Here is a 23,493-nt window from a genome sequence, read left to right as displayed (position 1 = left end):
ATATATATATATATATATATACACATATGAATACATACATGTGTATAGGCAAATAATATAACTATATCTTAATATATACATCTTTTTTCAGATTAATGAACAATATGGTAATGTTACAAACCTTTTGGATCTTGCCTGTCATAGTAATAATTTTGACATAGTCAAGTTGTTACTGAAGTTTTGTGTGGTAGAGGTGGGTTATGACACAGCTCTTCATCTGGCATGTTGTATTGGGCACATTAACTCAGTAAAGTTGATTTTACAGTCTGGACAAGACAGCAATGTTGTCAGTAAGAATGGTTTCACAGCACTTCACATAGCCTGCGATAGAGGATTTGCTGATATAATACCCTTGTTAATACAGTCCAAATCTGACATTAATAAGGTCAGTACCAGTGGTGACACAGCTCTTCACATAGCTTGCAGTAAAAAAATTGTTGAAGTAGTAAAGTTGTTAGTAAAGTTTAATGCTGATGCTAATATTGTCAACCGCCATGGTTACACAGCACTTCACATAGCCTGTGATAATGAATCTACTGAGATAATAAAGTTGTTAATTGATTCCAAATCTGATGTTAATATGGTCAACACTACCGGTTATACAGCACTCCACACAACCTGCAATAAAGGATTTATTGATATAGCAAAGCTGTTAATACAGTCTGGAGCTGACATTAATATGAAGGATAAATATAACGAAACATCTCTACATTGTGCAGTTCTACAGTAAGTCAAGAATAATCCAGAATATTTGCATCTGGTTCTCTTTTATTTTTCTGTTTTGCCAAAATTTTAATCTTTAACAAATCACTTAATGCCATCATTCCACTATGGGGCCTCACTCTTAAATCTACTTCATTAAGAAATCACCATCATCATCATCACTACCACTGCCATCATTATCATCATCGTTGTCATCACCGTTACCAATCCCTGGAACAGTCACCTTCAGAATTAAATGCTTAAGAGTATTAACTGTTGTCACATTGTTTCAAGTCAAATTCCAACTAGGAATTGTCATTTTAAGGGGTTAGTATAATTTATTCCAGTAAAGTTAAGGGGTTAATTCAGTAAGCTGTGCCCTATTTTTATCCTATTCTTGTGTCTAAGCTAGAAATTATGATTTTTATTGTTCAAAGTTCAAGTTTCACTGAAGTCAGTTGCCTTTCATTATTTCAAGGTCAGTAAAATAAAGTACCAGTCAAGTACTTGAGTTGATGTAATTGACTAAACTCCTTCCCTCTAAAATTGCTGGCCTTGTGTCAAAATTGGAAACCATTGTTGTTGTTGTTGTTGCTATTGTTATTGTTAAGATTAGCTTTCCACTTTCCTTTGGGTGGGAAGGGCAAGCAGATTTTCTGTCTGGTGGCTATGGTGAAAGAGTTTCTGTACTGGATGTGACTGAAAGAGCTGAAGACAGGTAGTTTAAATATAGCAAGAATGGCACAGATAAAGGGACCTACTCTAAGCCTGTGCCTGTAAGCTGGAATTTACAGTGGAGAGAGGAGCAGTTATTATAATTCACCTGGTGACCAGGGTGTTATGAGATTGGTAGGGTTCTTTAGTCGCCCCTTGGTGATACTCTCCCCTATTGGAGTATTTTATTGTTAATTGTTATTGTTTGCACATGTTTTATGTAAATTCCCACTGTCCTTTCGTTTGTATCATCCTTTTTGTTTTGTGTGCAACCCTTTGGCCAATAAAGAAATAAATTATCACCATCATCATCATTATCATCATAGTGGTGAGCTGGCAGAATCATCAGGACATTGGCCAAAATGTTTAGTTGTATTTCTTCCAGCCCTTTACATTTCTAAGTTCAAATTCTGCTGAGGTTGACTTTGCCTTTCATCCTTTTGGGGTTGACACCAGTTGAGCATTGGAGTTAATGTAATCAACTAAACTCCTCTCTTAAAATTACTGGCCATATGCCAAAATTTGAAACCATTATTATTAGTGGTGGTTGTGATATTGGTGGTAGGTTGTAGCAGTAGTAGTAGTAGTAGTAGTAGTGTGGAGGTGCAATGGCCCAGTGGTTAGGGCAGCGGACTCGTGGTCATAGGATCGCGGTTTCAATTCCCAGACCGGGCGTTGTGAGTGTTTATTGAGCGAAAGCTCCACGAGGCTCCGGCAGGGGATGGTGGCGAACCCTGCTGTACTCTTTCACCACAACTTTCTCTCACTCTTACTTCCTGTTTCTGTTGTGCCTGTATTTCAAAGGGCCAGCCTTGTCACACTGTGTGTCACGCTGAATATCCCCGAGAACTACATTAAGAGTACACGTGTCTGTGGAGTGCTCAGCCACTTGCACGTTAATTTCACGAGCAGGCTGTTCCGTTGATCAGATCAACTGGAACCCTCGACGTCGTAAGCGACGGAGTGCCAACAACAACAACAGTAGTAGTAGTAGTAGTAGTAGTATGATAGCAAGCCAACAGAATTGTTCCCTTGTTGGACAAAATATTTTATGACATTTCTTCCTGTCCTTGAATTTTGCAGCCTTATTTCTGTTCTCTGCTCTGGAGCTCTAATTAAAATTTTTTTTACAATTTTTGTAATATTGTAATCTTACGTGTTAATTAAAGTCAGACAACAGTGACCAGTTGATGTAGTTTTCAGTCTGCATTCAAAATCCAACTATAACTATTTTTAAAGGCCAACACCATTTTTCATAGAGCTACTACTTAGAAAAAAAGTCAATTAGTTTTCACAATATCAGCTTCAGTATGAACTCTAACACCTATATTTACTAGAAAATTGACAATTTTACTAAACTCAATTGTCTCTCCTATTACCATTGAAGCAATGTTCATCAGATTTACTAATCTTAACTAAGGCTTTATTTGTACCATTTAATGTACCAAGGTTTTTTTCACAGGAGTAACCATCTGTTTATCAGTTATAGATCAGCATATCTTCATAGATTGCTTCAGTGTGTAATAAATAACTTATCAGACTCCACAAATATATTAACATGATATTACTGTCTCTGGTAAAACGTTTGATAGGTTTACATTTGAAATATTTCATGATCTTACCATCTCCCTGTCTGTAAGATTCAGGCTGTTACAGTGATAATATTGACTGTTACTTCTCCCTCTCTCAAATTATTTATGTCTTTTCCCTTTATTCGACTCTAGTTCAGATTTCACAGCTAGTATAACATTGACATTACTTCAGATATCTTTTTGATGCACTCATGAGCTATGTAAGTATATGTGGTATGTACTAACATTTCATTTTCTTCTGATATATTAATTAAACAAGCAGAATGACTGAACACCTGGAAAAGCAATTCTATGTTGCTATAGTTTTTGTTTTAAAGAAACATTCATACCAGGTGAGGATGTCATTTATACATATATATGTATATATATGCAACAAAGGAGACAACTTCATATAACTGCCCCCACCCCCGTATGCACAAACACACACACACACACACAAACAGACATACACACACATGTAGATATGTTGCACTTCCTCTTGAAAATTTCTCTAATGTAGAGTTCCATAACACAAAACCTATTTTCCCATTGGTTGCATGTCCATTGACTTCTGTGTAACAGGCAAGTAAATGGGGAAAATTTTGTTTTCTGGAACTTCACATTACTGCAAGGTTTTCACCTTTATGCTAGGAATACCTACTTAGTGTGGCTATTTGCCATATATTCTTTGTTGGCCATTCACAAGTTAAAAAGGGTGTAGACAATGATCTTAATAAAATTTTAATTTTTAAATATTTTATTAATGAGCATTGTTATATTTACTCATGTACAGTCAATAAATTTCTGGATCAATATTCAGTGAACATAACAGTTAGGAATCTTCTATAACCTGCAGGATGATATGAAAATAATACAAGGAAATTAATGAAGATAATACAAGGAAATTAATCACTGCATATAATTTGTATGTGTTACTGGACGCTACAAGTAAAGGTTAGCTTTCCTCCACCTTGGTGTAAGTTTGTTACTTAGAAATGAAAGAGGAGAGAGAAAACAATTTTGTTAGACAAGCAATGTAAATTCCCCTGGAAGGCTTAGCAGCTCTCTCTACATTCTTCAGTTTAGCAGTAAAACTTGCATGCTTCTTTTGAAAATTGTCACCTCAGCTACAAAAAGTCAGCCAGTGCTGATTGGTCAAGCCGTATTAACTTTTACGACAGCACTTTTCCTTTTATGAAAATATATCAGTTCATAGTTCTTGACAAGGAAAATCAGATCTATGGTTCAAATCTCAGTCAGGGTCTCATTACACCTGTACTTACATTTGTTTTCCTTAATTGAAGATCTAATTATTGATTAATTCAATCTTTGTGATGTTTGTATTATTTTTATTTTCCCTTTTATAATTTCAGGCAACACTATGATGTGGTGAAACTGATACTCTCCCAGGTTAGTTAACATATATTTTTCACAGTGTAGTATTCTATTGATCTCATCATTCTGTTTAATATTATCATCATCATCATCATCATCATCATCATCATCATCATCATCATCATCATCAGAGTACCAGTGAAATACTGGGGTTGATTTCATTGACTATACACCACCTACTAAAATGTTAAGTCTTGTGTCTTTAGAGGAATATGATGATCATGACACTGATGATGATGATGATGATGATAGCAGTCATGTTGAGTGTGTTGGTGGTGGCGACAATAGCCAGTCAAAATACTAATCATGTCAACAGTTCCATCGTTAATGGTCTCATGATACAACACATATACAAGATCTCTTTCAAATTAATGAAAATGTATTACATTATTTTGTGTTAGTGTATATCAGAAATATTAATCACACTTTTTTTAAATGTATTAACACAGCAATATATATCAAATATATTAACACTCCTATACACTGAACTGCAAAAGAAATGAAATTTGAAAAAATTGCATTTTTATATAGAAGATTCTGAAAATTTATTTCTTGGGATGTAAGTGTAAATATTCCAAGACATGCTGCTTTATGGCTGAGACCCAAATTGCAGGTAACCTTTCAACTATCCCTGAAATGAGATGCCAAAACGCAGATATGTTGAATGCCATGGGTGGCAGTCACAAATAATTATCATGAAAACCGAAATGCACGTGCATCTTGTGAAGGTTATGGGTATAGAAATCAACTTGAACCATGTTCCTGGCATTCGTAATTTGGACGCATCAGGTATGACCCTATTGTCAGCAGCACAGAGAGAACAAGTTATGGGCTGATTGCAAGCAGGGCAGCGTGCCCTAGTTGTTGCAAAAACTTACAATGTTCATGTCAGTACCATCTATTGCCTGCAACAGCGATACAACACCAATAGCACTGCATACCGTGCCAGCAGAGGGCGCCCCCAGGTGAACACACCCAGGCAGAACCGCTTCATCCACCTGCAACATCTCCATGATCTCTTCAGACTGGCCAGCATGACAGCTCGCAAGACCATTGGCACTTGACAGCGACCCATCAGTAATGACGTGGTATGACGTTGGCTGGTTACCAACAACCTGTGTTGCCGTCAACCTGCTCAAGGGCCTGTCCTCACCGCCCGACACCATCAGGCACAACTACAGTGGGCTACACAGCACCAACATTGGTGGCATCAACAATGGAGGTTGATAGTCTTCTCTGACGAGAGCTGATACTGCATTTCCACCTCGGACGGCAGAGTGAGGGTGTGGTATAGGAGGAGTGAATGCTGCAGAGATGCATGTGTCATGGAGGGAGATTCAGGGTGGCCAAAACATCATGGTTTGGGGTACTATAGGCCTAAATCAGAGAACTGTTCCAAAATGTTGGTGCAGACAGAGGGAATGGCATCACAGCACAGCACTACGTTGACCACATCCTAAGACCTCACATCATGCCCTTCTTTGCATGTTACCATAGCCACGTGTTCCAGCAGGACAATGCTCCCTCCCACACAGTCAGGGTCACCATGGACTTCCTACATCACTACAACATCTGAACCATGTCAAGGTCAGCTCTCAGCCCAGATTTGAACCCAGTTGAACACCTGTGAGATGAAATCCAGAGATGGCTGAACCAGGTATTCCCAATGCCAACAACTCGTGCAGAACTGGAGGCAGCTTTCCTCAGGGTGTGGGTACAGGTGCCAATGGCTTTTGTGAACCGCGCACTACCAGAACACATGACAACAACCCATAGTCTATGGTCTAAGTGCATCCAAGAAATTGACTTTATCAGGTTTATCAAAATTTATCTCTGACATAATGAAATTAAAGCATATTTCACAGTTACACATGTCTCGCATTTCTTTTGCGGTTCAATGTATATTAAACACGCAAATTTATATATTAAATGTATTAAACAGTCGAATATATAACATCCAAGTAGATATCATTTTAACATTGACTCTAACCAACACAGCAATTTTATGGACCATTTAGTGATATAGCAACATCAAAAGTATACATTGGACATATGATTCTTCTTCAATGGATTTCATCTGTTAATTAAGTGTTCTTTCTAGCTCAAATAGTCTATAACTTACTGTGAGTTAGGTATATAGCAAGGGATAAAAGTAGATTGTCCTGAAACAACCTGTTTTTGTCATTTTCATAGATTTATCATGTCTCTAATGTACATCCATACCATCTTACAGAGGAACCTATGAATGGTTTGTTTTATTGACCACATCAAATCCACAGTAACAGTCTGATCAAATATCCAGTAAAAACACTCATGATACATTGATATTTTTTACTTTTTATTTTCATTTCCACAAAGGCTGAAGTGAAATTTGATATTTGTAACACTCATAATCAGACACCATTCCTCCAGGCCATTTCTAAGGGTAACCTTGGAATCACTCAGATGTTATTATTAAAAGGAGCAGATGTCGACGCTATAAATAAAGATGGTGACAATTGTTTGCATGTTGCATTGAGGGAGAAAATGTTTCACTCTGAAAGTGAACATCTTGAAATTTTAGATGAGGTAAGTTTCAGAATTTTTTTAATTTTTTTTTTTATGTGAGACATATCATTCAACTACAGTAGTAGTTGAATAATATTCTTAAGGCCGCAATTTACTCTCATGCAGCATCTTTCAGAGCTTGCCGCTAATTCAGTTCTTAACCAAATGGAAAACTGCTAACATTTTTGAAGAGGACTGGTCCCTAGCTATATTTTACATAAAAATATTGAGATTTGATCCAGTAGAAAACGTTTACATCAAAATTTGTAGCAACATTATAGGAGAGTAAGTAACGCCACCAATCAAGTTTAGATCTAAACAACTTCACTGAACAAAGGTTGAGTGGGAAGACCTGGAACTTGGGGGAAGTTCGTATGTTATGGGTATTTAGTTTTGAATGTATTCTCTTTTAGTAATCTTTTGTCATCATTTTGTTGTATTTCATATACAATACAGTTCCTTAACTATTTCCCTTGTTATGGTAGTTGATTTTATCAAGGCAGTTGTATAAATGTGTTTTAGTTAAATTGTATCGTCCAACCCATGCTAGCATGGAAAGCGGACGTTAAACGATGATGATGATGATGATGATGTATAGCCAATATAACACTAATCTATCCAGGCATCATTGCCATCATCATTATTTAATGTTTGTTTTCAATACTGACATTTTATATTTGTCAGTAATATTGTAACTGTTTACTTTACTCAAAATTATCTTTTGGAAATCTGTTTTCAATATTTGTATCTTATAACAGTGAGCAAGTGAAGCACAAATTTTGCTGTAACTCATTTCATTCACAATTCCTTGCTCAAAATTTGTTGGCAGTAGCTTCAGGATACACCAGTCATATCAAGTTCATCAATTGTTTGGTAATGGTCCTCCAAGATCAGTTCATGAATTTTTGTGATGTTTCCATTCATTTCAGAGGTTTGTGGTCACCCTGAATGGGGTTGGTCTTCAAGCAACAAATGACCACTCCTAAAGTGGGAAAACCACTTGTAAACTTGTGTTTTGCTCAAGGCAGCATCCTTGTAAGCTGTTTGAAACATGATAACCGATTCAGCTGCTGTTTTCCCCAACAGGAAACAGAATTTCATGGTAGCATGCTGTTCCTTTGTATACATAAATATATATTTCATCATTTATAGATTTCCTATCAGCTCAAAGAAAACAGATTATCCAGTATAGTTGTAGCTGTATATCTGGCAAAACAAGGAGCAAACTTCTATCATAAAAACAAAAACAACACCACACCACTTGACATCATTAACAATTCGGATTTGAAAAACAGACTGGAACTATATCTTGCAAAATTGTAAGTATTCCCTAATGATTGCTAAATACACAAACAAGTTGCTTTGTAATTTATATTTTACTAGCAGTATAGCCCAGCGTTGCCCGGGTTTAAGCTAGGATTATTAAGTGATCAAGCTGTTTCATTATTTTAATGGATTATTACTGTAGAATCTCTTCATATTCATATGATCTCCATGTTTTATTTTTAGTTGCACATGGATAATTAACTCTGTGTGAACATGTGTGCATGTGTGTTTTGAAAGAAAATATTTCTTAACACCATTACTAGGCTGATCTGTCAATCTGTTGTTTTGCACTGTAAAGAAAAGGAACCAATATATTTGAGAATATATACATTTTTCTGGGTTTATTAGATTCAGATATTGTTTTTGTATCTTATAATTCTGTCTTGTTTTAAAATGTGCATCAGATAGCTATGTCTCCAAAGGGTTAATAATATTAAAAAATTTTCTCTTCAAATGATAGCATAATGCTAACATTATAAAAAATATTCTTTCTACATTTACATTTAATGAAATATTTGTCAGATGATTTTATTGGTGAGTCTATGTGTGTTTCTTTTACAGGTATGAGTGTTTTATATGTGGAGATAATCTGGTCTCTATAAAATTCCACCCCTGCAGACATAGGATAGTATGTGAAGAATGTTGCTCTAAGATAGAGATTAAAAAATGTAATCGATGCAAACAGACTGTGATTAGCAAAACTAGGTTTGGTAAGTAGATATTTGATGGTTTGTCTGTCTCATTAGATGATGTTGATTGATGCATTTGTTTTGATTCAAAGTGGGATATTTCATATCCAATCATTTCTCTGGATTTTGCTAACAGGAAGAGTAATAAACTTAGTTGATTATGTTCTTATCAGAATTTCACATGTATAATGTATGTCATTTTTAATCCTTTTGTTACAACGCTTCTGTTGAAATACAATGCCTCTGTTTCAGTAAATTTTGAAAGTAATGAAGTATTTAGTAAAATCACTTTGTCATTATTAAGTTGATGTTTAAGGCAGCAAGCTGGCAAAATCTTTAGCACACTGGACAAAATGCTTAGTGGCATTTCTTCTGTTTTTATGTTCTGAGTTCAAATTCCATTGAGGTCAATTTTGTCTTTCGTCCTTTCAGGATTGATAAATTATTTACCACTTCAGCAATTAGCCCTGTCCCACAAAATTTCAGGCCTTGTTCTTGGAGTAGTAAGTGTTATTAATTATATATAAATTAAGATGAAATTTTGATGGAAGAAAGCTTTAATTTAGACTACTTAAAATCTGAAAGTTGGCAGAATTGAACCAGAAGCAATCTGTGCAAGAGAGAAGACTGTGCTGGTTTGGTTATGTGATGCATATGGATGAGGACAGCTGCATAAAGAAGTGCTGAGCTCTAATTGTGGAGGGTACTTGTGGAAGGGGTGGACCCAGGAAGATGTGGGACAGAATGGTGAGAAAGGATGTTCGGATGTTGGACCTCACTGAGAAAATGACAAGGAACTGGGAGATGTGGTGATTTGCTGTACTTGATGAGATACGTCAAGCTAAGCAAAATTGCTGTCTCCCACACATACAGGCTTGTCCTTTTAGGTGCCAGTGTTACTTAAAAGCACCTGTGCCCAGTGCTGTGTTAATGCCCCTGTGCCAGTGCCATGTTAATGCACCCGTGTTAGTGCTGTATACTTGCACCCATACTGGTGGCATGTAAAAAGCACCCAGTACACTCTTTTAAGTGTGGTTGGTATGAGGAAGGGATTCCAGCCATAGAAACCATGCCACAACAGACAGTTGGAATCCGGACAGCTTCCTGCTAGCCAACTCCATGTCAAACTGTCCAACCCATGCCAGCATGGAAAGTGGACGTCAAATGGTGATGAGGAAGACGAGAATTTCTTAACTGCAATTTTCTCTCAAATTACCCATTTTCTTAATTTTTTAACTAAATATACTCGCATAAAATTGTTTATTTATCAATTCAGATGGGTTACAAATTAATATTATACCGTGTTATAATAGAATATTTATTACTTTAGATGTGCCTCTGATTAATATCATAATGTAAAATTTGTATATTTATCATTTCAGATGGGTCTGAATTTAAAACCGTAAATTCACCTCAGGAGTTCAACAACAAACAACTCAGTGATGAAATGTGCCTAATATGTATGGAGCGTCGTCGGGATATGGTCTTTGATTGTGGCCATACCACTTGTAAAAAATGTGGTGAAGTACTTGATGACTGTCATATGTGTAGGAAACATATTATGAAAAAGATTATCATACATTGATCAGCTCCTTGCTTCATCTCTCAGCTTTTCCACCCACTTTCTACCTTGTCAATTAACAGAATTAACAAACATGTTTTTGTATAAGTATCTACATATGTATATAATTAACATAATATGGTAAAAATTCGATATTAATTAATATCAATTTAATACCAGGAAACTAGCACATTAAAAGAATCAGAAGGCTCTTGAAAAAAATTTTTTGGACATCCTAAAAAGATTATAGTACTTGTGTATATAACATTGACCAGTGATCAGTCTGTCAAAATGCTAGAAGAAGCTCACTTAAAAAATTTTTAAGTGAGCTTCTTCTAGCATTTTGACAGACCGGTCACTGGTCAATCTTATATACACAAGTATGTATATATATATATATATGTGAGTATATATACATGTGTGTGTATGTGTTTATGTCTCTAATAAACACTTAGTTATTAGTTTAACATCTATAATTTTTAGTTTAAACTCTAGCATCATTGAGATAAGTATTGCTTTTATCTTCGTTAATATTGTTAAATGATTTTCTATCATTGATTGGAAAAATATGTATTTTTATATTAATTCAATGGATATTTTAATGTTAGCCGATACCTTATTTAAAACTAAGTTAATAGTATAAAGTTTATCATTTTAGTTTAAACCAAAACTTCGATTAAATTAGTGTTGCATTTTCTCCAATAATGTTTAATATTTCTTTTTGATTTATGGGATAAATAAGTAGTTTTTTTTATATAATTTCTTTGATTATTAGTTAATATTATAATTAAGGTTAAGTTAATAGTACAACATATAAAATTTTATTCAAACTAAAGATTCGATTAGATAAATTTTGTATTTCTTTTCAATAATTTTGTTAAAGGTATTTTCTTTTTTTTTTTCTTTTATTTAATGGTGATATAATTATTTTTATATAAATTAATTTATATAAGTTAATTTTTTGTTAATTTATATTAAAATTAAAGTTATTTATTTTACGTTTATAATTTTAGTTTAACCTAAACTTCGTTTAAATTGTATTTTAAATGAAAAATTCGTTAAGATAAGATTTGCATTTAATATTTCTGTTAGTTTATATTCTAATAAACGTAAAATTAATAATGTCACGTTTATAAATTTTGATATGATCAGTATTAAATTTCTTTTTAATATTATTGTTTAACATTTTCTGTCTTAATGTAATAAGTATTTTTATATACATTCATTTGTTATTTATTGTTGGTTGATATATACATTCCTTTTATTATTATAATTGTTTTATTTTGACCTCAAGATTAGCTATATTTTTGAACAGAATTGATTTTCGATCGATTTAATCGATTTGAATATATTTTATTTTCTATTTGAAAACTTGGTTATGAAACACGTGTAGTCGTTTTATTATCATTATTTTATGATTTTTACTTTGTATTTTATTATACTTATTTATCGTGCATTTATTAATGTTTTCTATATGTGACTGTGGATTTTCATGGATGAGTTCATGAACTTTGGTTCTTTTCTCTAAAATTATATATATATATATATATTTATTTATGTATTTATGTATTTATGTATGTGTTTCAGCCAAGTGGCTGCGGTCATGCTGGTGCAATAATTATAAAGAGTATGGAGACTTGTTCATCCTCAAAATTTATTTTCTCTTATTTTACAATTTTATACAACATATCACAATAACCTACACATGTTTCTACTGCCTGGACTACTAACAGTTGCAGATGCAACCTGTCACTATTATCAGTTCAGCTTCTTCGGGGTCTCAAGAAGCTTTGACCAGTCTCAAAGAACTGAGTGGAGTTAGTTTTTTGTTAGTTAACACTAACCCATCTATTAGGCTAATATGCCCTTCGAAGTTTGACTTAGGTAGAATAAGCAAACACATTATTGATAAATATATACCTACACTTAGGAACATGATAAAACTAAATCTCTGGTCCAGTTCGTATGAGGTAATCGATTGGTTTGACAGTATTATAGCAAAGAAAATTAAATTCATACAGTTGGATATATCCAGCTTCTATGCCTCTGTTAACTCCATCCTCCTCAACAAAGCATTTAAATATTCAATGAAAACTCTGAGCTAATTCAAGAAGAAGTATATGTAATATTAGCTGCTAGAAAGTCAGTTATTAAATTTGAAGGAAAGTACTGGTTGAGAAAGGATAGGCTGGACATGTTCGACAGAACAATGGGATTGACTGACTCTGCCTGGGTAACTGATCTGGTAGAAATTTATATATTTATACATGTGAACTTTTCATATTCCCTGTTAACTCTGCAAGCATATGTGATGTAGTCATCCTTGTTGTTCTTTTCTAGGCACAAACATTTCCAATGTATATTGAACAATAAGCTTCCCTCAATAAAAATTTTACACAATATGATTATTGTATCTTTTAAAGTTTATGTCAGAAGGTTTTTTCAGGAGCATAATTGCTGTAATGTTCATGTTCTCCTGCTGCCAGTTTTCTCAAGATTAAACATATTTTCATATCATCATCCCAATCTTTGCTCTTTTTATTGAAGATTTGTTTGTATCTTCTATAGCAGGGGTTTTCAAACTTTTTGACTTGCGGGCCCCTTTATATTTCAGGCTTTACCTTAGGGACCCCCTTATAAGCGCTTATGAAATTTATACATAAATATTTGCTTAAAATAACATATATTTTTACATTTATTTATTTAACAGTATTTAACAAATAGGTTTATTGTCAATTAAAAGATTTCGATTAAAAAAAACATATATAAAATCAAATTGCCCATAAAAAGTATTTGCTGTCTACGGACCCCCTGTCTTGTCCTTGCGGACCACAGTTTGAAAACCCCTGTTCTATAGTACGCCTCAAAGGTAACCCCTTCATCTGGTTCATACTTAAACTCTGTTATCGAGTTTGCAATATAATCTAGCAAGGACATTTTCTCAGCATTTCCTGATGACTTACTCTCCCTTAATTGCAGCATTTGTTGCTGTAATAGTAATTGTCGTTGCTTCTGCTGTTGTTCTTGAAGTTGTAGCTGCTGCTGTTTTGTTCTTTCAGTTGTTGTTGCTGTTTTTTCAACTCAAGCAAACCAGCCAACAAATTTTCCCTAATTTTACCTTTTTTTTCTTCCATAAAATTTGCACAAAAAAATACAACTTGAGTTTGTTAATTCCTTATAACCCTCATTGCCATTGTTGTAATCCTCAAAGTCAGATTGTTATAATGCCCACTCTGGTGTAGCAGTATAGTTAGTAAGACAAGTAAAGACCATGACTATCTAAACCATCAACTACGTACTCTCCCTCTACACTGACCAAAGTCACTTATCGTCTGCTCCTTTGAAGTAACGAATAGGAACATATACATGGTTAGCCATTTGAAATATATTATGCGCAACGTGATTGGACCTTCGATCCAATTCCTGCGCAACACTCAACTAATCACAACACATGGCTCAATAAATGTCAAATAACCCATATGATAGGTATTTTAACCAACCACAACAAATTAGTGTGGTGAGCTTATATAGACCAAACTTAATGTTCTTAAATATGCAATAATACAAACTGGTCTCACTACAATGAGTTGAAAATCTGTGCAGAACTACAACAACAAATACCAGTTGTCATTCAGGTTACCAACACCATGTCTTCCAAGTACTTCTTTCCAAGCTACAGAACTTGGCCAACTCTGGCATTGAAATCACCAACGATCATGACCTTGTCGTCTGCAGGGCTGCCTTGTAGAAGACTGTGCAGTTCAGAGTAAAACTTGTCTTTTTCTGCTGGATCTACTTGAAAATTTGGGGAATACACACTGAAGAGTGTGGCATATTGTTGATTACTCCGTAGGAGGTACACAGTGGTGATGCAGTCAGAACGATCTGTTGGTAGGTTTTCAAGCTTGGAAATGATAGAATTTCTGATCAAGAAGTCCACGCCTGAAAACCTGAAAAGCATCTTTCCGCTACTGGTTTATTTGACTAGTAGAGAATGCATCCGGCGTCATGCTCTTGTATTCTGCCTTCTGGATATTGGACTTTGTTGAGAACTGTGATGTCAACATACAGTCTTACCAGTTCATGTGTAATTAAATTAGAGCAACGTACTGGACGGCTGTTGTCGGCTGTGTTTAGTATGGTCCTGACATTCCAGCATGCAATTTTCAATCCTTTTATACCCTTGCATATGGATGCGTACCTTTACTTCCTTGAGGTTGTTCGACCACATGAAAAGATGCTCGTTGACTGTAGCTTGCCAACAGGATGCGCTGGAGGCGAGCTTTGTTTAGGCCACATTTGTGGAAGGATTCCGACCATCTCCAAGTGACTAGAAGTGGACTGACATATTACTATAAAATAAAGAACTATCAGAAGTTTGGAGTAAGCAGTTAACTGTGAACCATTTAACCTCGTGTAACAGAAACCACAGTGTCTCGTGTGAATGCTTTCTTTTCCCCCTACTTCACACAAGCCTTCCAAGATGACTTTATATCATCACTAATATCAACAGTGTTGAGTACAGTGTCCAACTTGATAGAGAATTCCGCTTGCTTTTCAGCAGTTTTCAAAGGCAGAACGTTAATGCGCTTAGGCACTGACGCCTTTTGTAGTCTTGTGTGTTTCAGATGCAACGTAGCCTTACTACGGAGAAGAGAATGGTGAGAGAGATAGCAGGTGTTATGAAAGGAACGTGTAATGTTAACGTCCCTAATATCTCGCTTCTTAGTGATAACATAGTCTATGAGATACCAATCCTTAGATCTAGGATGCATCCAGATCGTCTTGCAACAATTTCGCTGTTGAAAAAAAGGTATTTGTGATGCTTAGACTGAATTCCTCGCAGATGGAGAGCACATGCAGACCGCTGGAGTTCATTCAACCTACACTATGGCGGCCAAGCACACTCTCCCAAGCCTGACAATCAGTACCAACACGAGCGTTAAAGTCGCCTATAAGGATAAATTTATACCTATGGTTACAACTGGAGATGACATCGCGGAGTTGGTGGCCATAGTTGGAACACAACAATTGACAAACGTACCACGAGTATTGTGACCAATTTCCAACGTTAGTGTCTTGATGCGATTAGAAATACCTTCGGGTAGAGAAAGAAGGGATCTAGCTATTTCTGTCATGATGGCAAGATCAGTCGTCCTCATTTTTTCCACACCAGAAACATATGTATCCACCTTCACTTTCTTCTGACTCTGATGATCCTGCAAGGCGAGTTTCACTGAGTGCAGCTATGTCAATGATGTATTTCTTTAGTTCAAGGGCAACCAGTGCTGTTTGTGCATTCCAAGAGCCAAGATTAATATTCTTAGATTACTTCATGTTTCGACTGTGTTACTGAATAACCAGACAACTGCAGCGGGCTGCCAAGTTTAAGGTGAGTAGGCAATGTTTTAGGGCTCCTTTTCTCGCCCCTCCCGCTGTTGAGGAAAGCAGCGCTGTTTCTAAATAGACCTGCTTTGTCACCACTGGAGGTCACGGACAGTACAGTTACTCACAAGTTCTGTGCTGGAACGGCCATCACCCAATGGTCGCCGACTGTGTAGAGATCCAGCAATATCCTTTACCTGTCCTGCTGCTTTCACTCTCTCGCCAGAGGCCTTTTTGTTTTTGCAAGCTGGGGCTATGCAGTATTGAATGAATTACTGTAAGTTGTCAGAAAACCCACACACATGATTTGATTTGAGTGTTGAAGGCTTGTGTAGAAGCAGTCACAGTTTTGGAAGTGATGATAGCAAGAATATGGTGCACATATATGCCACAATACCCAAGAACAACACACCTCAGGCTTTTTCTTCAGAGGTTTCCATCTCCTAGACTAGCCGCTATAAACAAGCTGGAGAGCCTAGTCTACCTTATGAGTCAGAGTTTACTGATAGTACAGCCCTGTTAAAGAGATCCTCAGCAAAGACTTGGTTTTACATCAGTTTCCCTCTTCCTACATGGGATGCCTTTACCACGGTTAAGGAGCCGCATCTTCCACCTAATATATGACATTAAATACATCAAATTTTAACTATAAATAAAATAAGATAAAACAGTATACACATATATACATATTGTTGGATGGCCGTTGACTTTTCATAAGTTCCTCCGCCCATTTTTGACGGGTTTTATTTTTCGTCCTGCAAGGTATCAAACAATCACCCTCATCACCTAGCAAGCTTGGTGGGGTTGCCAATTTAGTCGCCGACGACCTGAACATGCAACAGGTTGTACTGAGTTACATGTTACCAGCAGCGCTCAAGAGCGACCTGACACACAAGTTATGTAGACGTATATATATATATATATATACATATATATATGTGTGTGTGTGTGTATCATATATAAGTAGGTAAATGGATATGTAAGTAAACAGATAGATAAGCAGATACATAGGTAATACGGATAGACAAATACACACACACATACATACACAAAAGAAGACTGAAACACGACCATATACACACACTTCACACACAAGGACACATATAGAGACACAGCATTACATAACAGATGCATATACAGTCACTCAAACCCATACACATAGACACATTCAAATATGCACACACAAACACATGAAATATGCAGAATACATACATATAAATGTACACACACATATACATATATATATGCATACACACATGCATGCATGCATACATACATACATGTGTGTATACCCATGCAGACTGACACACACACACACACGCAAACAAAAAGAACGCTCGAATTCACATATGTATGTGTCTGTGCATTTGTATGCATGCATTTTGCATGCGTTCTTAAGTCTTTTCAACCAGTTTTTTTTCTTCTTGTACTAGAATGTTAGCATGGCCTAGTAAAAAGAAACACAAACAAAAACAAAAGAAAAAAATTGTCTGATGCAGGAACCGGAAAAGCAAGTTCGGATTCACTCTGCACCGACTCTTTCAAAGTTCTCATCTGCACATTGTGACGTGTTCATTAAATGTTGCAACAACATTGATGACCATAAAAATTACCTTTTTCTAGGTCAATTACTGTAGTTATTTAATCTCATTACGAAATACCAATGACTTAAGAGTTGAAAGTAATTTTCAAGATTACACATGCTTTCATCATATACATGCGTAAACAAACTTTCCCCTCACTAGATATGATTAGAGTAATGACTTTTTTTTAATGTTGTATGAGAAGAATAAACTTATACAACATTCAAATTTTATGCAGGAGAGTTATCGTTAAACGTTGTTCATAAGTTTGTGTATAAACAAACGTAAACAAACGGAAATAAGTGACAACACAGCTACATAAGATCGTAGCTTGAACTTGCTCAATTTTCAGTACATAAGCGGCTCACTCACTCTCTCTCTCTCTCTCTCTCTATATATATATATGTGTATATGAGATCTTTATAATATATAATTTATATATAAATATACATATATATGTGTATTTAGAATAATTATAAATATACTAAGTTGTTCTTAGACTGGCGTATATATACCTATATATATATATATATATATATATATATATATATATATATATATATATATATATACCTATATATATATACTTGTATGTATGTATGATTTGGACTTTTCTTTTATAAATATTTTTTTAAGAATTTGGTAATTAATCTCTCAGTGTATGACATAAATATTATTCTTTGATATAAAAGCAGAAGTATACAAGCAACGTGTTGCTCATCACACCAGCCACACCTGTAGCGCGTAAGCGACCCTCTACACTCCTTTGGCAATATTGTCAGTCATGACTGATTGATGCTGAGCCTCGATGTGGCATACACACCCACTGTCGCACTAATAAATGTGTTAGACAGGGTGCTGCCAGACCAGACAAACGCACAAAATAAAACTTCAGGTACACACAGACACACTTGCTAACCAACTCCAACAAAAGAGTTTGACTGACGTTGCTCCTGATCTGGTCCCCGTATCTGGCTATTATTCTTGGACCTGCTGTAATAGTGCTTTACACCTGCACAGAGTGGCTGAGCTTCGTACAGGTGACCTGCTTCCCCCGTTTATCCGTCTTTCCCTCTTTGCCCGCACCTCTAACAACAATTCCTCCACTGTCGCTATTTCATTTACCCCACAACCAACTTGACATACGAAGACTGGTACAAAAACAAGAAAACAATTATAATATTAATACACTGGATACACCTTCCGGACACCAAATTAATGATCTACACAGCTTTGTGTTCGATTTTATGGACATCTAGTATCAGCATTGGAACTGTTTAAACGAATTTGATCAACTTGACTCTCTGTTACATCTATCACTCTGGTGAAACTTCCGACAGCTGTAGTTGGGAAGAATTTATTCCGAACTAGTGACTGGTTCTTCGACACACTTGATATCCATTTATATACGAAAAAAATTCGGTAACTGGTCAGGATTTTACATGCATTGTACGTCTTGATGTGTTGTGTTTCGTTATTATAAGTGTGGTCTTAAAAGGAGAGATATCGGTTGTATCTTGGACGCGTTGAAAACATTCGGTGGTACAAAAAAAAAAAAAATTACGAAAAATACTCGGTGGTAATATCAAAAATTTCTGTATTTATTTTAAAAGTCTATGCTGTAGTCTTCACGACTCATTCTATTAAATTTCTGTCATTTTTAAAGCTACACCGTTTGGTAATGGTGCTTGAGGGATATCGTCACAATCACTCATCTAAGACCCAGTCTTAACAAGACACGTTTGATCACTTATGGCTATGCCGTTTCTTATTTGACTTTTTTTCTCTCTGTCATATGAAGTTGTTGCTCGTCTCTTCAGTCGTCTCACGATGTGGATTGTAAACATTTCGATTTAACCCAAATTAATTCAACACCCCACCCTTTTTTTCTTCTACCCGTGAACTCTTTTTTTTTTCTATTTAAAATTATAACTTTAGTATTGGATCTGCTGAGTAACAAAGAAAATTATTGCCAATTTATATAAATGTATCAGTCTTCCACCTGCCTTACCAATTCCGTTTGTCATAGAAGCTATAAAGATATAATTTTACCAGTAGTATTTGGTTACCTGTGATAACTTAATCGTCTAGCCTATTCTTTGTGTTTGGCTTTTGGGACTATGTCGTCCTTTTCCTACCACGTAAGCTGTCTTTCAAGAACGAAGATTCTTGCCTCCAGCAGTGTCTATTGCCATCCAGTGTACAATAAGAGTGATTATACACAGCTTTCTTCGAGATGATGAAGAAAATCACTTGGAAAGGTTTTCGGTTGCCCAACAGTGGGCAACAGCAGCGCCAAAAATCAGGCAGCACTAGTACTAATTCTTCAGTACCGTCCCCATCCTCTACCTCTAACGATATTTCAAGTAGTGGATACCACGGCAGTGTAAACCACAGTCAATCTTTGTCGCGACTACACCTGGACGACAGTGGTCAAGAAAGTGAAGATATGGTTTTCTTGCCAGCAGATGGCAGCTGCACAGAGTTACAGCAACAACATGAAGGTAATTGCAAGAAAAGGCAAATACGAATGACATCGAAGAAGTTGTTTTCAGCTTCATTGAATTCACCATACTCACAAAACATGCCTACATCGAGTACTGTAAATAGCACTTCCACAGAATCATTTTGCTCATCAACTTTGAATAGTACACTTAGAAATACCAATGTGATTTCTACAATGAAAAGTCCAGAAGTAACCCACAGTTCATCATCTAATGCTCTGTCTAGCAATATTTCATCTTCAGTTTCATCTTATTCTCTTTCTTCTCCAACATACTGTCCAAGCAATGGTGGTTCATCTACTTCAATGCAATCTCAGCACTACCAAATTGATATGTTGCAGTCTCACCGACATCATAGCCATCATCCTTATAAAGAAGACAACAGCTTGCTTATTGTTCCTATGGTTGAGCAAGTAGGTGTTCCACCTAAACAACGCAAAGAGAAGAAGAATCTTCTGCGGAATCTGAGGCGATGTTTTACACCTACACTTCATCGAAAGGTTAGTGGTAGCCATGAACATCTCCCCAATAATTCTTCATTGACACCAGCACCTGCTGTGTCACGGAAGGGTGTTGTTTCAGAGCACATTAAAGGATGCCAGCCTGTAACAGGAGGGAATACCAGTGGTCGGAAATTGACACACAAACCTTTGTCGCTTGTTCGTGAACGATTAGCAAGAGGACCTAGTTGTAATTCAAGTGGAGCTACACCAAATGCAGGTAATTCTAATGCAGATAAAAATTCCTCAGATTGTTGCAATCTTCAAAACTCCACTTTAACAAAAATAAACGAGATGCATTTATATTCTGCATCAGATGGCACAATTCGTGACAACTGTAAAACTGGCAATTGCAAAACCAAGGACATATCAAGGTTTCAGAAGAAACTTTTAGAGGATTATATTAGTGGGGATAGCGCTACAACTTGTACAAATCCTTTTCGGGATTCATCTTCATCCAGGAGTACTCAACAAAAATCTCAAACAAACTCTGGTGTTTCTGAAAATAATACAGAAAACAGGAGATTGTCAATGACTTGTGAGCAATTTGCTCAAGCCCTTAATGAACGCCCAAGTCATATAGCTTGGGATCGGTGCCCTCCAACAGACAGACAAGACTCAGAGACTGCTGATAAATGTAACCCGTATGAATCTTGTACTGACCCACCAGGGTCATGCAGCAGTTTATTGCCTCATTATGATGCTGTTAGATTGGATTCTCCTAAAATAGGGAGCCTCACTGAAGAGCTCTTTCGACTATCCAAATTTGGCTGGTACTGGGGCCCAATTACTCGAGTTGAAGCTGAACAAAAGCTTCTTAATCAACCTGATGGGGCTTTTTTAGTGCGTGACAGCTCTGATGAACGATACCTTCTCAGTTTGAGCTTTCGCTCTTACGGTAAAACTTTGCATACGCGTATTGAACATTGTAATGGAATGTTTAGCTTTTATGCTCAACCAGACACAGAAGGTTATCCTTCCATTGTGGATTTAATAGAACATTCAATGAGTGACTCTGAACAAAAAACTAGAATAATTTGCTACTATAGATACTGGCTGCCTGGATCACCATCATTTCCCGTCCGATTAACAAAACCTGTATCTCGTTTCACCCAAGTGCGCTCATTACAGTACTTATGCAGGTTTGTTATACGACAGTACACTCGTTTCGATCACATTCAACAGCTGCCCCTGCCAAATAGTATCAAAGGTTGGATTGAGGAGAACCAGTACTAAGACTAAAAGACACTACCAAACTCCCTTTTTTTCTTTTTTTTTTCTTTTGATATTACACGCACACTTCAGAAAGTCATGGAAGCAAATAGAGATGTTGGTGTCAAGAAGTACTTATATTAATAATCCATGTACACCTCCCTAGTGACCCTAGATATGCACTAGTATTCAAGACTGCCTTCTTATAACCTCCTCTACCTTACTACTGAGTATTGCCTTATATTTCTTCACATTTAGTATTGAACATTGCCTTTTCTGTTTACTTTGACAGTACCTATTGTGAAGATTCACATGTACTCAATACTGCTTCGCTATCTTTCTATCTTCCTCCTATCTGTTCAGTAGACACACACACACACACGAACATAGTAGATGAATAGTTGTAAGGATGCATTTCATTCACTATCATTCACACATACTGAGTACTGCCTTGTCCACCAATGGAAACACTCAGTAGTGAAGTACATGTTTGCTCTCCCTTTCTTTTGTGCCCTCTCTCCCTCTATATCTCTCATACAGAGATAAACAAAAATATGTACGAAAAAATCAAAACTGTATGCTTTAATTTCTCTGGACATCATTGCTGTGAATATACATAATTTAGAAAATATTGGCTCTATACTATTTTATTTTACTGCAGTAAGTGCATATAGAAGCTGTACATTTATACAGATTGCATATTGTGAAACAAACAGAGGTACTGCTTTCATGTATATTGTGTACATAAGTCGTAAATATATTTTAACAAAATGATCAGCTCATGTGTAGATAACCAGCAAACCTTCCTCTTTTTTTTTAATTTTTTTTTTTTTACTACTTAACTTTGAAGAGAAAAATGATTTTCTACACTTTTAAACATCTGATTTACAACAGACTTACATACAAACACGGAGAAATGATATCAACTGGTGAGTACACACCTTGTTAGTGAACTAACAAAATGCTCCAAACCTGCAACTGTCTGAAGAATCTGTCTTGGCCTTTTTGTTTTATTATTACATACATGTTGCACTTTTCATTTTTCTTTTTCTTTGCAGTTTACAATACAAATGACTTGGTTGATGCTAATTGCTTACACAGACACAGACAGTCAGTCGTGGTCAAGAACATAGTTATACATGCATATATAGTCTCAGACCTAAACAGATAGATACATATATGTGTGTCTGCATGGAGTCACCTGTAAATAACGAATATTTGCAAATTTTCTCTCACACACACATTATATATATATATATATGTAGATGTTAGTATGTATATCTATATATATGTAAATGTTTGTATGTATATTTATACATATATATAGATATACATACTAACATCTACATATATATATATATATATATATATATATATATATATATATATATTTAGACGTTTGTATGTGTATATATATGTAGATGTTTGTGTGTGTGTGTGTATATATATATATTATATATAATGTAGATATGTGTATATACATATGTGTGTGTCTGTATTTGTATCTATATATGTAGATGTTTGTCTATATATATATATATCTATATATATAGGCGTAGGAGTGGCTGTGTGGTAAGTAGCTTGCTTATGAACCACATGGTTACGGGTTTATTCCCACTGCGTGGCACCTTAGGCAAGTGTCTTCTACTATAGCCTCGGGCCAACCAAAGCCTTGTGAGTGGATTTGGTAGACGGAAACTGAAAGAAGCCCGCCATATATATGTATATATATATATATGTGTGTGTGTGTCTAGGTTTGTCCCCCACAACATCGCTTGACAACCGATGCTGGTGTGTTTATGTC

At 35.8% G+C, this 23,493-nt stretch overlaps 2 protein-coding genes across 5 annotated transcripts in view; both read left to right on the top strand.

The window, feature by feature from the left end:
• The window catches only part of LOC106879098 (E3 ubiquitin-protein ligase MIB2), a 26,241-nt gene extending 13,216 nt beyond the window's left edge, over window positions 1–13,025 (top strand). For all 4 annotated transcript variants that reach the window (XM_052975032.1, XM_052975030.1, XM_052975033.1 and 1 more), the window contains 6 exons: window positions 92–726; window positions 4,361–4,397; window positions 6,741–6,950; window positions 8,082–8,248; window positions 8,817–8,965; window positions 10,327–13,025. In XM_052975032.1, coding sequence (XP_052830992.1) covers window positions 92–726; window positions 4,361–4,397; window positions 6,741–6,950; window positions 8,082–8,248; window positions 8,817–8,965; window positions 10,327–10,529 — 1,401 coding nt within the window. In that variant the 3' untranslated portion in view covers window positions 10,530–13,025. The remainder of the gene's footprint in view (window positions 1–91; window positions 727–4,360; window positions 4,398–6,740; window positions 6,951–8,081; window positions 8,249–8,816; window positions 8,966–10,326) is intronic.
• Window positions 13,026–18,218: 5,193 nt separating this feature from the next.
• On the top strand, window positions 18,219–23,010 carry LOC106879106 (uncharacterized). Its single transcript, XM_014928543.2, has one exon. It carries the CDS (start codon window positions 19,710–19,712, stop codon window positions 21,711–21,713), a length of 2,004 nt encoding a protein of 667 aa, XP_014784029.1. The 5' UTR covers window positions 18,219–19,709; the 3' UTR covers window positions 21,714–23,010.
• The last annotated feature ends 483 nt before the right edge of the window (window positions 23,011–23,493 follow it).

This window comes from Octopus bimaculoides, chromosome 20 (assembly GCF_001194135.2).
Source record: "Octopus bimaculoides isolate UCB-OBI-ISO-001 chromosome 20, ASM119413v2, whole genome shotgun sequence".
In the NCBI taxonomy this organism is placed as follows: domain Eukaryota; kingdom Metazoa; phylum Mollusca; class Cephalopoda; order Octopoda; family Octopodidae; genus Octopus; species Octopus bimaculoides.
This window is presented reverse-complemented; position numbering and strand designations above follow the sequence as displayed.